At 38.7% G+C, this 15296-nt stretch overlaps 1 protein-coding gene across 1 annotated transcript; it reads left to right on the forward strand.

The window, feature by feature from the left end:
- Positions 1 to 1996: 1996 nt before the first annotated feature.
- On the forward strand, positions 1997 to 4151 carry GJB7 (gap junction protein beta 7). The gene is given in 2 exon segments (XM_082731004.1): positions 1997 to 2690; positions 2692 to 4151. Coding segments are annotated over 2 exon segments (804 nt in total). The 5' UTR covers positions 1997 to 2019; the 3' UTR covers positions 2825 to 4151.
- Positions 4152 to 15296: the final 11145 nt, after the last annotated feature.

The raw sequence follows: 15296 nt of genomic DNA on the forward strand, positions 1-15296 counted from the left end.
TGCTCATTACATCAAGTGCCTTCTTAATGTCCATCACCCAGTTACCTCAACCTCCAAACATCTCTCATCCAGCAACCTTCAGTTTGTTTCCTATAGTTAAGAGCTTCTTATGGTTTGCCTCCCTCTCTGTTTTTATCTTGTTTTATTTTTCCTTCCCTTCCCCTACGTTTTTTGTTTCTTAAATTCCACATGAATGAAATCAATGGTATTTGTCTTTCTCTAACTTATTTCACTTAGCATAATACACACTAGTTCCATCCACATTGTTTCAAATGGCTTGATTTCATTCTTTCTGATGTCTGAGTAATATTCCATTGTGTGTGTGTATACACATACATACATATATATATATATACACACACATATTTTATATACACACACATATATACATATAAATATATCTCTCACATATTCTTTATCCATTCACTTGTCTATGAACATCTGGGTTCTTTCCATAGTTTAGCTATTGTGGACATTACTTCTATAAACATTGGGGTGCATGTACCCCTTCAAATCACTATTTTTGTATCCATTGGGTAAAAACCTAGTAGTGCAATTGCTGAGTCATAGGGTAGTTCTATTTTTAACTTTTTGAGGAACCTCCATATTGTTTTCCAGAGTGGCTGCACTAGTTTGCATTCCCACCTACAGTGTAAGAGGGTTCCCCTTTCTCCACATCCTTGTTAAAATCTGTTGTTTCCTGACTCATTAATTTTAGCCATGCTGACCTGTGTGAGGTGGTATCTCACTGTGGTTTTGATTTGATGCCAAGTGATGCTGACCATTTTTTCATGTGTCTGTTGGCCATCTGTATGTCTTCTTTGGAGAAATGTCTATTCATGTTTTCTGCCCATTTCTTGACTGGATTTTTTGTCCTATCAGCTTTTATATGGAAAAGAGCAAAAGAGATGGAGAGAGGTGCAAGATAATTAAGCATCATCAAAGACATAGTATGAGGAGACCAGAAGAGATGATGAGACTGGAAATGGAAAGGTGTGGGAAGGATGTATAAGTGAGAGAGATTTCGGCAGTGACCTGGAGGGAAATTTGAGAGATATTTAGGAGGAATTGGAATTTGGAGAGCAATTAAAAAGGGGCATGAGAGAGGAGTCCAGGATGTATGTGGGATATCCAACTTGGGCACTTGGGTATTGGTGATGCCTTTGAACAAAAAAATCAAAAGGCAGGATAGATAATAAATTCAGCTGTAGATATAACAATTTTTAGATGCCTGGGACATATTTAAATGCTAACCAAGAGGCAGTGAGGTCTGGTAATCTGGTGAGGAGCCAAAGATTTGAGAGTTAGGAGTCTGAAAGCAATAGTTGAATCCATGGGGATGGGCTCTAGAGCTGGAATGACCATTTTGAGGCAAGATGAGACAGACCCCTCCCTCTAGACTGGGTGGAGCAAGTTAAGTTGGGCAGGGATGTAAGTGGGTCTGGAAGGGTGAGGAAACATGAGTTTCCTCTTATTGGAGAGAATCATTTTTTACTATCAGACTGTAGGCAAGCTCAGCTGTTGATATAAGATATGGGACACAAAGGGAGGTAAGTGCAGTGACTAACCTTTAGGGATTGGGGAGGGGCACTAACAAAGTGGAAAAAGTGAGTAGAGATTACAACTTCAAGAAGTGGGTATTTAAGGGATATCTCAAGGTACCAAGGTTACCTTGGGATTCATATCTGAATTTTTCTAGATTAGTAACAGAACACATCCATCCTTATAGAGAAGCAATAAACTGAAGAATTTGTTTGTTTGAAAACAGGTATAGTGTGTGCGGGGTCACCAACCAAATTCCAAATTGAACTGGGCATGAGATCAATTGTACATACAGACTAATTGTGTTATCTCCATGCTTGAAAGTGAGTCCTCAACATCCAGAGTTGAAATTTGAGTTTCTTTTCCACAATCCCATAATCAAGTAAGACAGTGAAAATGATAAATGAAATAAAAATAAATGAATCATGATGAAATTGTTTTCTTTTGCAGAATCTTACCTTCTTTTGAACCCAAGTCATGAGTTGGATGTTCCTCAGAGACCTCTTAACTGGAGTAGACAAATACTCAACTGGCATTGGACGGCTTTGGCTAGCTGTTGTGTTCATCTTCCGTTTGCTGGTCTACATGGTGGCGGCAGAGCATGTGTGGAAAGATGAGCAGAAAGAGTTTGAGTGCAATGTGAAACAGCCTGGTTGTGAAAATGTGTGTTTTGATCACTTCTTCCCCATCTCTCAGGTCAGACTTTGGGCCTTACAACTGATCATGGTCTCCATGCCTTCACTTCTCGTGGTTCTACATGTAGCCTATCATGAGGGTAGAGAGAAGAGGCACAGAAAGAGACAGTATGTCAGCCCAGGTATGATGGATGGGGACCTCTGGTACACTTACCTTATCAGCCTCATCGTTAAAACTGGTTTTGAGATTGGCTTCCTGGTTTTATTTTACAAACTGTATGATGGCTTTAGTGTTCCCTACCTTATGAAGTGTGACTTGAAGCCTTGTCCCAACACTGTGGACTGCTTCATCTCCAAACCCACCGAGAAAACCATCTTCATACTCCTCTTGGTTATTATCTCATGCCTGTGCATTGTGTTGAATTTCATTGAACTGAGTTTTTTGGTTCTCAAGTGCCTTATTAAGTGCTGTGTCCAAAAATACTCTAAAAGTCTTCAGTCCTCAGCATGTGAGCCACAACCTCAGATATGTTGAATGTGGTGAGATGGGAACTCCTCCCTTACTCCAGAATCGCCATTCGAATTTGGCCACAAGCTCACCCCATCAAGATAAAACAAAGCTACTTTTTGACACACAAGAGGGTTAGACAAGGAAAACCGGCATCCTTTCTGAACAAGATCTGAGCTACACTAGAAAACAAAGGGCATCAACCTTCATAGGATTTAGGATTCCTTTTTTTTTTTTTTTTAATTTTCAATATGTGCTCAGTTGTATACACTAGACAGAGATCTCATTATTGTAGGGTTCTAGTGGGTACGTGAATTGTGTTTGAATAGTTAATTGCAGATTAGTCTGAAGAAATTCAACAAGCAGCATTCTTTTAAATGCTTAGGTCCGTCAACCGGAAGATATAAAAAGTGACACTTCTGAAAATGTGATGGCCTCCAAGCTGAGGTTGAAGCACTGGCAATCTTTCCAGAGTGGCAGCCTAGGCTCCCCTCACTCAGCCCTACTTAATATCTGCAGAGAAAGAGTATGTTGAGGGTGGGGCAGCAGCTAACCGAGGGCACACAGAAACACACACAATGACACTCAGTAAGAAGGCCTGGCCTGGAGAAATGACCACAGGGCCCAGGACTCTGCAGGTCACGACTCCCTGGTTGTAAGTGGACTAGGGGAGAGGGAAGAAAGCCATCATTTGTGGTCTCCAAGTTGATACAATATTGGAGATATTCCACTTAAGCCTGGACTAGGAGGCACCTGAAAGGGTTACTCTAGAGACACAGAAGCAGGTCCCAAAGAGTACATTGACCTGAAGCAGGGTAGGATCTAGAAAGAGAACATACCCAGCTTGATAATTACTTGGCACTTCTACCATTGAACATTGAACTACTTTGTAAATTTCTGTATTTGTTGTATTTGTTTTTTATAATCAGAAATTCAGAATGTATTCCACAATATATCATAGTTTGCCCACAATTTACTAGTACATCTCTATGTAGATAATAAAATGTGTACTGTGCTATTACATTGGTGTGAGAAATGTAAAAAATCAAATAAAAATGTTTATTATTACTTGATTGGGAGCCTAGATTTTAGGTTTTGTTTTTTGTTTTTAAGAGAGAGGGAGAAGGCACATGAGCATAAGGGGGGCTGGTGGGAGGCAGAGGGCGAGGGAAAGAGACACTTTTAAGCAGGCTCTACACACAGCGTGGGATCCCACAACCCTAAGGTCATGACCTGAACGGAAACCAAGAGTCAGAGGCTCAACCAAATGACCCCAACCAGCGACCCCTTACTTTCTCATGTTCTTTAAAAAATCACAGATATATTATTTTTGGATTTAATACTCTAATGGATGTGCACTTATCCAGAATAAAAATGAAGTGGTTTTGTTGTGTTGTCTGTCATTGATATTGTTACTTGATTGCACTATTATTCTGTGAAATAAACCTTTTCTGACAGTTTCAGAACACGATTTGCAACCCTGTTTGGTAATGATAGCTCAGAAATCATTCTTCCCCACTGGGAATTTTTTAATGAGACTACAGTGCATAAAAATGTAATTTTAACTGAAACCGATTTTGTCATGTCTTCCATGGCCTTGCCCTCTTCAGCAGAAAGCCACTGCAATTCATGCATAATGGTTATTTCTGTCATTATCTACAAACTGTGTCACCAACAGTGGTCATAATCTGCCTTAAAGACTGTGCCCTGGACAACACAGAGAAAGGTGAACTTTGTGGTTTTCCCCGTCTTTCAATTTATGCCTCAGATCCCACACTGTTGCACTCATAAGGCTACATCCATTTGATATGAAAACACCTCAGCTTCACAAGTGCAGATAACCACTGAAGGCCTCAAAGGAATACATACAAATTTTTGACAGTGATGGGGCTTAAAGAAGTTTAAGGTTTTAGAGGCCCCGATCTTAGCACAGAGTCTAGAAAATTGGGTTTCAGTGCACAGAACTGGAATGGAGACGGTTTTTCAGTCTGAGAGTAAATTTGCTGTCAAAGATGTTTTGAGGAGCTCCAGTCTCTTAGCATCAGTTATGACAACAAATTTTGCTCTGGGGAAAAGAATGGGTGGGACATAATGCTTTGCTTGCTCTCCCACTGCACATGGAGAGAAAATGGAAAGGTAACAGGAGAAAGGACTGTGAATAAAGTTGTTTACACAAGAAGGGGAATGATTTTTAAAAATTTTATTCCTATTTTTATAAAGATTTATTTGACAGAGAGAGAGAGAGAACGAGAGAGAGATCACAGGTATGCAGAGAGGCAGGCAGAAGGAGAAGGGGAAGCTGGCTCCCTGCTGAGCAGAGAGCCTTATGTGGGGCTTGATCCGAGGACCCTGAGATTCTGCGATCATGACCTGAGCCAAAGGCAGAGGCTTCACCCACTAAGCCACCCAGACGCCCCCCTTTTTCCCCTTTAGAAGATGCAAAAACATTTGATTGAAACTGGCACTTAAATTTTGACATCTTTATTGTTTCTCCTATCAATAAATTAAAATTTATTGAGCTATGATCAATATGAAAAAGACACTGTGCTGTACCTTCAGAGATCTATAATTATGGCCTCAAGAAAATCTCCACTTTCGTGGAGGTGCATGGAGGTGAAAATGGGGGCAGGAGGAGAATTTCACACTTGTGTCCTGGATTGACATGGTCACCTCACTTGACTTGACCCCCCTACAACACTGATGCTCAGAAAGTAGGCAATAACCTTTGAACCCCAAGATTCAGTCACTTCCTTTCAGGGATATACATCTAGTAAAAGTAGAGTTAGTGATCAACCATGGTTTTTCCTTAAACCACTTTCTCATCTCATCAGTCTTCCCAGATCACTAAACAGTTATCTTCTTAATGTCATTCAAGCCATTCCTGAGCTACAAGTTACTTTGGCTTTCTACACTCATCCCCCAAATCTTTCTGGTTACAGATTTTGTCTGTGGCCACAGGGTTTCCTTCTCATCGAAGCTGGAGGGAATTTTTTTTTTTTTTCAAGTGCCTGTATGAAAGAATGCCTAGGGCTATGGTTCCAGGCTTTCCAAGGAAATTAAATCAACTTCCTCAAGACAGAAAGATTGCAAAGAGGAGAGGAGAAAAAGGCAAAGACCTGAGAATGTTTGAATTGTTCAATCCTGCTGTTCTGACACAGGCTCCCCCCCTTCCCACTCCACCCCAGCTTTCTGCAGTTCAGTTAAATGAAAGATGAATTCCCCATTTTTGCTTAAGCTGGTTTAAATAGGGTTTCTGTATCTTGCAACTGGAAGAATCATAATAAAACCATGTTCTTTATACATTTCTTTCCCATACAATTAAAAAAAGAGGAGGAGGTAGGACACTTCTCTTGTACTTACTCTCCCTTTTTAGGCATCGAGCATCCTAACTTTTACATGTGTCTATGTATAGAATGTTTGAGTGAATAGGGGGAGAGATGTGGAAGGATTTCAACATTGGTTACGATAAAGGAGAGAGAATTATTTTTCTTGATAAGTCTTTTCACTTTTGTGTTCTCAAAAATTTAATAAAGAAAATAAAGCAATTAAAAGCCCAAAGTGCCCCATCCCAACATAGGCATAGCACACCTTCCTCAAATACTGATGCCAACTTATTTCTAGTTTATATTTTATTTCTGTATATTGCTATATTAATAGCACAGAGCACAAAAGAGAGGGTGTGTCCCATTTCTGTAAAAAAAAAAAAAAATGGTGAGGAAAGCAAGAACCACTGGTGGAGCGTTTAAAGGCAAAAAGTGTAAGCATTCCTTTGGATTTTATGACAAAATCCCAAGGAAGGTGTTCTGGGAGAAACTGACCAGAAGCTCTTTCTTTAATATAAAATTGGGTCTTTCTCACAGAGCAAATCTTCCTTCAGCTGTAAAGGATAACGGTGATTGTGGGGAGTTCTGAGAAATTTCCACAGACCTATCTTGTCTCCACTGTGTCAGGGAAATTTTCTTATTCTAAGTAGATTAAGATCATTTTTTAAAAGGCTGCGATATATCATATATTATTTGAAAGCAAAGTAAAATGAGTTCTGCGTGTTGCCCAAATAGGTCAACATTCCATCTACTTAAAGGTGAAGTATCTGCTCCTTTTCCTACTATGGAGATTTAATTTTCTATCAAAAAGAAAAATACTGTTCAGAGTGATATATGTAACTTCTGTTAATTTTGTCTTGAATTTTTTTCAGACATATTAGTACTGTCAGAGTCAAGATGGACAGATGGCTGTGGTATAGAACTGTCTGTACAGAATAAAAGGAAATTGAAGAAGTGAATTCCAGTTTTCTATCTTTTAGAAAAAGGTCACTGTTGAACTCTGTGCAACAGCTTGGGTCCACAGGAGACAAATATTAAGCAATCCCATTTTCACTTTCTTGCTATAAAAATTTCATTAACTAAATTGATGATCATCAATCCCTTGCAACTAAAAGAAGTATTAGTCATTAGGTTAAACAAGTGCTTTCATTTATAAAGCATTTATTTCAAAGGGCAGTCAGTGCAGTAACTTGAGATTTGACTTTCTATGGGAGACTAGCAAATGTGATAAACCAATCTTCTCAGAGAAAATGGCCTCTAATTACATTAACTTGATGACATTAAAAACTACTCACTGTGGCTAAGGTGAATGTTGTCTTATTCATCTTTCCATATCCTGTATCCCCACAGTTTAGGTACTTAGGAGTTCAAGGTTTCTTGAGAAAAAAATCTGTTCTTTTTGCTTCTTCCTTTGTCTACCCAACCATTTACTCTTCTTCATCTAAAAGAATTCTAATTTTGTTGAAGGTGGCAATGTCCCCAGCTAAAAAGTCACATTTCCAAATCTTTTTTCCATGTAAAAGCAGCAGCATGAAATCTTATCAAAACAAGATTTTTGGGGGTGCCTGGGTGGCTCAGTGGGTTAAGCCGCTGCCTTCGGCTCAGGTAATGATTTCAGGGTCCTGGGATCGAGTCCCACATCAGGCTCTCTGCTCAGCAGGGAGCCTGCTTCCTTCTCTCAATCTCTATCTGCCTGCCTCTCTGTCTACTTGTGATCTCTGTCAAATAAATAAAATCTTTTAAAAAAAAATCTTGTTTTTTTTTTGTTTTTGTTTTAGATTTTTATTTATTTATTTGACAGAGATCACAAGTAGGCAGAGAGGCAGGCGGGTCGGGGGGAAGCAGGCTCCCTGCTGAACAGAGAGCCCGATGTGGGGCTCAATCCCAGGACCCTGGGATCATGACCTGAGCCGAAGGCAGAGGCTTTAACCCACTGAGCCACCCAGGCACCCATAAAAACACAAGATTTTTTGACCAAGGCTTTGGGGAAAGTTAAAAAGTAGGGCTGACCTAGCTTGAATGCATCTTTTCACTTCCCAGCCCCTTTCTGCCTGAGACATCATAGCTAGAGCTGCAGTAAGCATCTTTCTACCATGCAGTGGCTTTGAGGATGGAATAATGACCTAATGCATGAAGAAGCAGAAAGAACTGCTGGGACATTTGTTGCCATCTGTCATGGAATTGCCATATTTGCTCTGAACTGCTTATTTCCATGCTTTTGTTTTTGTTGTTATGTGAGATGTAACTGCTACCTGATGTAAGCCATTGCCTTGTTAGGCTCTTTTACTTATAGCCAAAAATAGTTCCTGACTACATTCATGTTAGTGATTAGGGTGAAGATACAGAAGATATGCTTATCTATTGAGGACAAAAGAAATGATAGGTATTGGGGTGTCTGGGTGGCTCAGTGGGTTAAAGTCTCTGCCTTCGGCTCAGGTCATGATCCTAGAGTCCTGGGATGGAGTCCCGCATCTCATCAGGCTCTCTGCTCAGCGGGGAGCCTGCTTCCTCCCCTAACCACCCCCCCCCCGCCTGCCTCTTTGCCTACTTGTGATCCCTGTCAAGTAAATAAGTAAAATCTTAAAAAAAAAAAAAAAAGAAGAAGAAATGACCAGTATGTTGAATGCCAGACAGAAAACATGATTAAAAATTTCAGTATTTTGTTCAGAACAAGTTGGATGAAATGAAACAAGTGGTCATTCTGTATCGAGATTTAAAAATTTAATATGAGACAAGGATTGGTGTTAGTTCGTAATGTAAAGTCCTTGGAGTTTAAACTTACACTTTAGAAATGAGCAAAATGTAATATAAGACTATTAAAAAAAAGTTAATCTTGTGTTATTAGAATTTTGTGTCCAGACTATCAGGAATGATCTTGAAAGAGAAATAACTTATTATGTGTTTCAAAGAACCAAGACTAATTGGTGAACGTCAAAGAGATAAACATTTTTATCTAATACATAAATATTCTATTAATTTGAACTACCTCAAAATGAAATGACTGCCCAATAAAGTAGTGAGAGCCCTAACGCTGAGAGAGATGATAAAAAAAGATTCCTGAATTGTACAGCAGGTATAGCTAAATGACCTCCAAACTTCCTTTTAACTCTCCAAGATTCTATGGTTCTTATACCCAGTATACTGTGTAATGGTAAAATAAGACATCGTGTTGGTTATCTTACTATATAAATCTAATACCATAGATCTCTAATAGAGAATCACCTTTAAAAAACAAATTTCATGTACAGTAAGACACCTCTTTAAACAATTTAGGCAGTTCCTAACAAGATTTATCTTTCTTAAATAAAGATGTTATTTGTCAGAGAGAGAGAGAGAGCACAACCACACAAGCAGGGGGAAGGACAGAAGGAGAAGCAGACTCCCCACTGAGCAAGGAGACCAACCCAGACTCGATTCCAGGACCCCAGGATCATGACCTGAGTGAGCCAAAGGCAGACTCTTAACTGACTGACCCACCCAGGTGTCCCAAGATTTACCTCCTTGATAATCATGATATTGTAGTAACATGTAAGGTACTTAATATTTTGTATAATTATCGTTCTTTTCTCAACCTTGAAAAATCTAGTTTCATTTCAAGGCTTGGATCAAATATTTCTACCAGAGAGCATTTTTTAAAATGTAAAATGAAATAAATACCTATGTCATAGGTTGTTAACCAGATTAAAGATAATCCATGCAAAGCATTGGTAAATGGAGATTATTTTTTAAAAATATTAGGTATTGTAATTAATAACACATGGCTTTATTATATCACTTAACTCTATATAATTTGTGCATTTATCTCCCTCTAAATTATGAACATACTGAACTGTAGGCTAGAGCCATGTCCTTTGCCACTGTACCTTCAAGGCTTAACCCACAGGAGTAGCTCAGCAACAACTAACATATCCATGAATCTTACAGCCTAACCATGTTGCATGAACTAAAAAAATCATGGTATCCTGGAATGGAAGAAATCTTTAAAATGTTTATAATGAGAAGAGTACAAAGCAGAATGATAAAGTGACTTGTTTATTACATGAAGTGATGGAGTAAGAATACTGGATTTTTTTTTTTTTTTAAACTCCAAATCTATTTGTTCAGAAGTTTTCTGTACAAAATTGTTTCGAAGATCTTTGGAATATTGCTAACCCATGTAATAACCAACTGCATTGCTCTCCATTTTTGTTTTGTTTTGTTTTTACCTTAGTGGTCAACTAAATTCTGATTTTGTGGGAATGACAATGTGCCCAGCTTAAAAAAAAAAAAAATGCACATTTCCAAGTCTCCCTTGCATGTAGAGGTAGCAGTGTGACTACCTTCTTGTCAAAACAAGTTTTGTGCTTTCAGGAATGTTAAAAATATTTGTAATACAGAAAGGTGACTCTAGCCTGTTTCATTGTAAATGGTGCTCTATTAAAATGGTCAGTCATTTCCCAATTTTCAAAATTGTACTTCAGTAACTGTTCAATTTATCTTAAGTACTCAAAAATAAAAATGACCACATCTTAGGCCATGTCCTTTATAATGTATAAATAAAAAAATGGAAAAGTAATTTCTGGTTCAATTTTTAGATCTTGGCTCTACACCAGATTCCCTGTTAGTTTGCCATCTTGTGGCCTCTTACTCCTGTGCAACTCATTATCTGACCACCACACACTCACACATCCATTTTTCCTTTGTTTTATATGCAGCATATAAGTTAGATGCACAGCAAATTTCACTCCCAGACCAACTTCGTTCCAGCAAAGGTTGACAAATCTGTAGTCCGAAATACAAATGCTGGCAGCGACAAGTGAATAATTAAAAAAATATGCTCTGAGAGACAAGTACTTAAAAAACATCTGAATATTTATTGAATAGAACATGCATACGTTTGCTGAAAAGGAGTTTACGTGTTTTTTTTTGTTTTTGTTTTTGGTGAAGTCAATATATGAACATGGCCTCTGATAAAGATGGGAAAGCAAGGTAATAACAGGATTTAGATGTAGATTTTACCAAATCAAAATGGTGACATGGTCTTTCTTCCCATTCTGACAAAATTATAAAATCTACTACAATGTTTGCTCTCTCTGCTGAAGGTATACATACATGTGTGTGTGAGTGCGTGCGTGCGCGCACACACGCATATATACACCATTGTGACTACAATTTAAATTTTCCTTCAAGCAGTATTCTAGGCTTAACTTCTGTAACACATGGGTTTCTCAGAATAGATGAGTCAAGTGGTGACATATGAATAAAAACTGTGACAATTACCTCCAATACCAACTATTTCCTATGGCTGTGATTAAATGAGTTGACATTTAATGAACTCAGAGGTCTGACACAGTTGTTTATTAAATATTATCTATTGCCCTTATGAGATAGATAATGCCAGATTTCAGTCTTCAGCTCCCCAAACCTCCCTTCCAGGATCTTTGAGCTCAATACTTTAACTGTCTCTCCCCTAATTGCCCAACTCAATGTACCAAAGACCTCTGACGAATAGCGCATGTCTGTCCTTCACTTCAGGGTTGCACTTCTGAGAAAAGCTGCCCACACAGACATTATAGCTTGGGCAACGAAAAGGGAAAGAAAAAAAATAAATGTATCCATCCTATAGGACTGGGTTTCTGCCAATACAGTTTTAAAATCGAAATTCATTTTCTCTCTCATTTTTGGGAATAGTGGCTTTGACAGAACAATAACAAGTTAAAAATCTCAGTGATTACACACAACCCACCATTTTATGGTAGAAAGGCTTACAGCATTATACAGAACATTCTGGATGTTTCTGGCCATTTCACTTCTAACAGAACAGCTGCTGTCTTTTCATACTTCTGGCTAATCAACTTTGGCTGGGGAGCTGTGTAGGATCAAGATTTTACTGGAAGAAACGAATTGCTTCAGTTTCTCATACTGGTAACATGTAGACTACATTAAGAAACCTATTTTTAAAGTGTAAGACAACATATGCCATGACATGTGACAGAACTTACAATTTTGCCTTATTTACTCCTAAGTATATTGCACTGCCTTCCATATTTGCAATGATAATTTTCACTATGTAATCCTGACGCTCTCCACAATCATCCTTTGCTTTGAAATGGCAATACTTTCAGCCAGCAGGACGGTAGAGAAAGCATTCTAAGTGAGGGCTCAGACCTGTTTTGTAGGTTTGCTATTACAAGTCATTACATTTCTCCAACTCACTGTCCTCATCTATAAAAAGGTTGCTACTTTTTCTATTCCTCTTATGGGACAAGGCTTATTTGAGAATTCCATTTTAAAAATTGCCTACATTATGGTAAGACCACCATCCAAATGCCGTCATGGGATGAGAAAATTCCCTTTAAGGGCATATACTTGAGAAATTCCCAAACTTTGTAATGCTCCAGCTTTAAGAGGCTGTTATGAAGGTTTAGTAAATACTTTTAAGGGTTTTTTTTGAAACTTTCAAATAAGTAAATATAATAATGTGTTTACCAGCTGTGTTTTAGGGTTGGAGGTATGAGTAAGAATTGCCAATATGCTTGTTTGAATATTTGGGCTGTATAGATTGCAGAAAAGTTTTTCCCAATATGTAAGAGATTCTCTGTATATCTCATCCCCCCTCCCACCCAAGTGTTTAAGTGTTGGTTAACATTTTGAAGTCTCCATTATAAAAAGGGTTACTTTGGCTTGGTGAGGAGGAGGGCACACTCCTTGTAGGGCTGACTTCTAGGTACCTGTTTCTGATGAAGAACTTCCTGGTGTGATCTGCTCCTTAACAGTCTGAAAACTACTCTGCGTCCTCAAAAGCCCAGTGACTTAAATACTTCACTGCTACAGAGGGACCACAGCACATGAGGCCTATCATTCTCACTCTGATGCGCCATTCCTCTTCTTCAACCTACCCTGGGTGACAGAAGCTTTTAGGCGATTAGGGATAGTAGTACTTAGTACTCAAGGCTGTTTTAAGGGCAGCTTGCATAGTGAACGTCCTTTTGACATGCCCATAGTTACTTTGAGGGAACTTTGAACACACACAAGAATTTGGAAGCTGAAATGGCAGCAAACAAAACACGTGACTACCAGTTTCAATTATAGGGCTCACAATACACACCAGAGAGAGAGAAGACAGCTGGTCAGAATTCATTCAACCCCTCTACAACTGCTTATTTTCTTCTCTTAGCTTCTTTGGTTTAATAGTACACAGCTGCAGCAAAGATCCCTAGTAGTAAGCCCTTTGTTCTTCTGTGCTCCCTACCTTCATCAACACAGCTACCTTCTTCATGGTGCCAGACCTGACTCCAGAAGTTCATCTATTCCCCCCACCTTGGAATCAATATTAACTGTAAACAACAGCAAACAATATATTTGTGTGTGTGTGTGTGTGTGTGTGTGTACAAACACATGTAACAACATTAAAAATGTCATTTACGAATTATCTACTAATCGCCTGGGGGACAATTCTCTTCAGCTACCACGACAATTACATCATTTTAAATAAAGACACTGAGAAACTTGTTACTTCATTTGGCTGCCTATGTTTCCCAAATAAAGGCATATATAAGCTCTGGAGTCAATGGATATGGTTTCAGTTCTCAGCTATGCCACATACTAGGTGTGTAACTATTAGGCAAGATACATAGTTTTTCCCAATCTTACTCAATTTCATCCTAAAATGAGAATATGAGCACCTAAGAATTGATGTAAGAATAAATGGAAATACAAGGAAAGTCCTTAAGCACAGTCTAGCACATAGCAGCCAATAAATATTAACTGTTACTATCACTAGCAGATCTGAAACATGGGACCTAGGCCTGGGAGAGCTTGGAATAGCAGATTCTCATTAGACTGTAGTAGCCTTGGTCTTAAAGAAGTATTCACCGTACTACCTCCATTCTTACTATCCTAATTCCTCTCCCTGACTTGTGCTTAACCCTTTCAACTCTATTATGTTCTTTAAAGAGTTATGTTTGCTACTTCACAAATTTGTATTCTGCAGCCTTAACTGAATCTGGATCTCCCAAGACTACCGGGCCAAGAGGATGTAAGAAGCTACTTTCCCAAACTCCTTCCATGTCCCACATAGCATGGAAGCTTTCTTCCTGACAAACCTCTTAATTAAGGACTTCAGCATTTGACTCTGTCTCCTTACATCCAGTTCCTACTAGGGATATCTTCTGTGCACAGTCCATTCAATAAACTAGACAAAGATTCTTAAAATTTTTCAACTCCAACTTTCATCTACATTTGAATTCAGCAATCTACTCTAGCCATTTTCAAACACTGCAAGCTGCATTATTCCTAAAATGTTAAATTTCAGTGCATTGGTCCTTCATACCGAAATTTTGGCTTTATTCCCATCATAATCATACTCTTTGGTGCCACAAGACCTCCAATCCCTGGACTCTCTTCTCTTCAGTCCTTTTGGCTTTGTTTCCTACTCTAACTGGGCTCAATTAATATTGATGTATTTACTCCTGCCATAGACTATCCAACCTCTTCTGTCTTCTCCACTCAAGGTGAGGAGCAGTACTGGAAATACTGCATAATCATAGATGGTGCCACGACACGATCAGGTTCTCAACTCAGCTGTGTCGAATGCTCATCATCCTTTTATACCTGCTACTTAGCTTCTCCCATTCTTCAGCTCAAACCTTTATTATTTAAACCTTGGCTTCCTACTTTTCCAAGGCTTGCTATTCTGTACCTTTGTTTCCTTTCTTCATGACAAGGAGCTCAACATTTTTACTGAACAAGTCTGAGAGAGAAGGGTGCCTGGCTGGCTCAGTTGGTTGAGTGTCTGCCTTTGGCTCAAATCATGATCCAAGGGTCCCGGGATCAAGCCCAACACCAGGATCCCTGCTCAGCAGGGGGCCTGCATCTCCCTGTCCCTCTGCTTGTGCTCTGTCAAATAAATAACATCTTACCAAAAAAAAAAAAAAAAAAAAGCCCCACCGAAAAACAATAGTTTAAGAGGTTCTTTTTCATTGTGTAAAGCTAACATTTCTAACCTGCGATCTTAGGATCAGGTTCCATCTACTACTCTACTTAAACTTCTACTCTATCTCTTTAACAAGTACCTCCCCAGAATCCACAAATATTCAAGACTCATCTTAAAATCCTTCAAATAAGGGAAAACACTTACCCAATTTCCTTTTCTTTCGTGCAAGATGCTTAAATAATTCATTGCCTTGACTTCCTTAGCTCTTTCACCAATTGAATATAACTACACAAACACTTATTACTTGGCATTTCTTATTTACTTGACATTTATTACTTCACTTAACTTCTTTAAAGATCAATGACTACCAAAGA

Source organism: Mustela nivalis (genome assembly GCF_964662115.1).
Source record: "Mustela nivalis genome assembly, chromosome: 5".
NCBI classification, from domain to species: Eukaryota; Metazoa; Chordata; class Mammalia; order Carnivora; family Mustelidae; genus Mustela; species Mustela nivalis.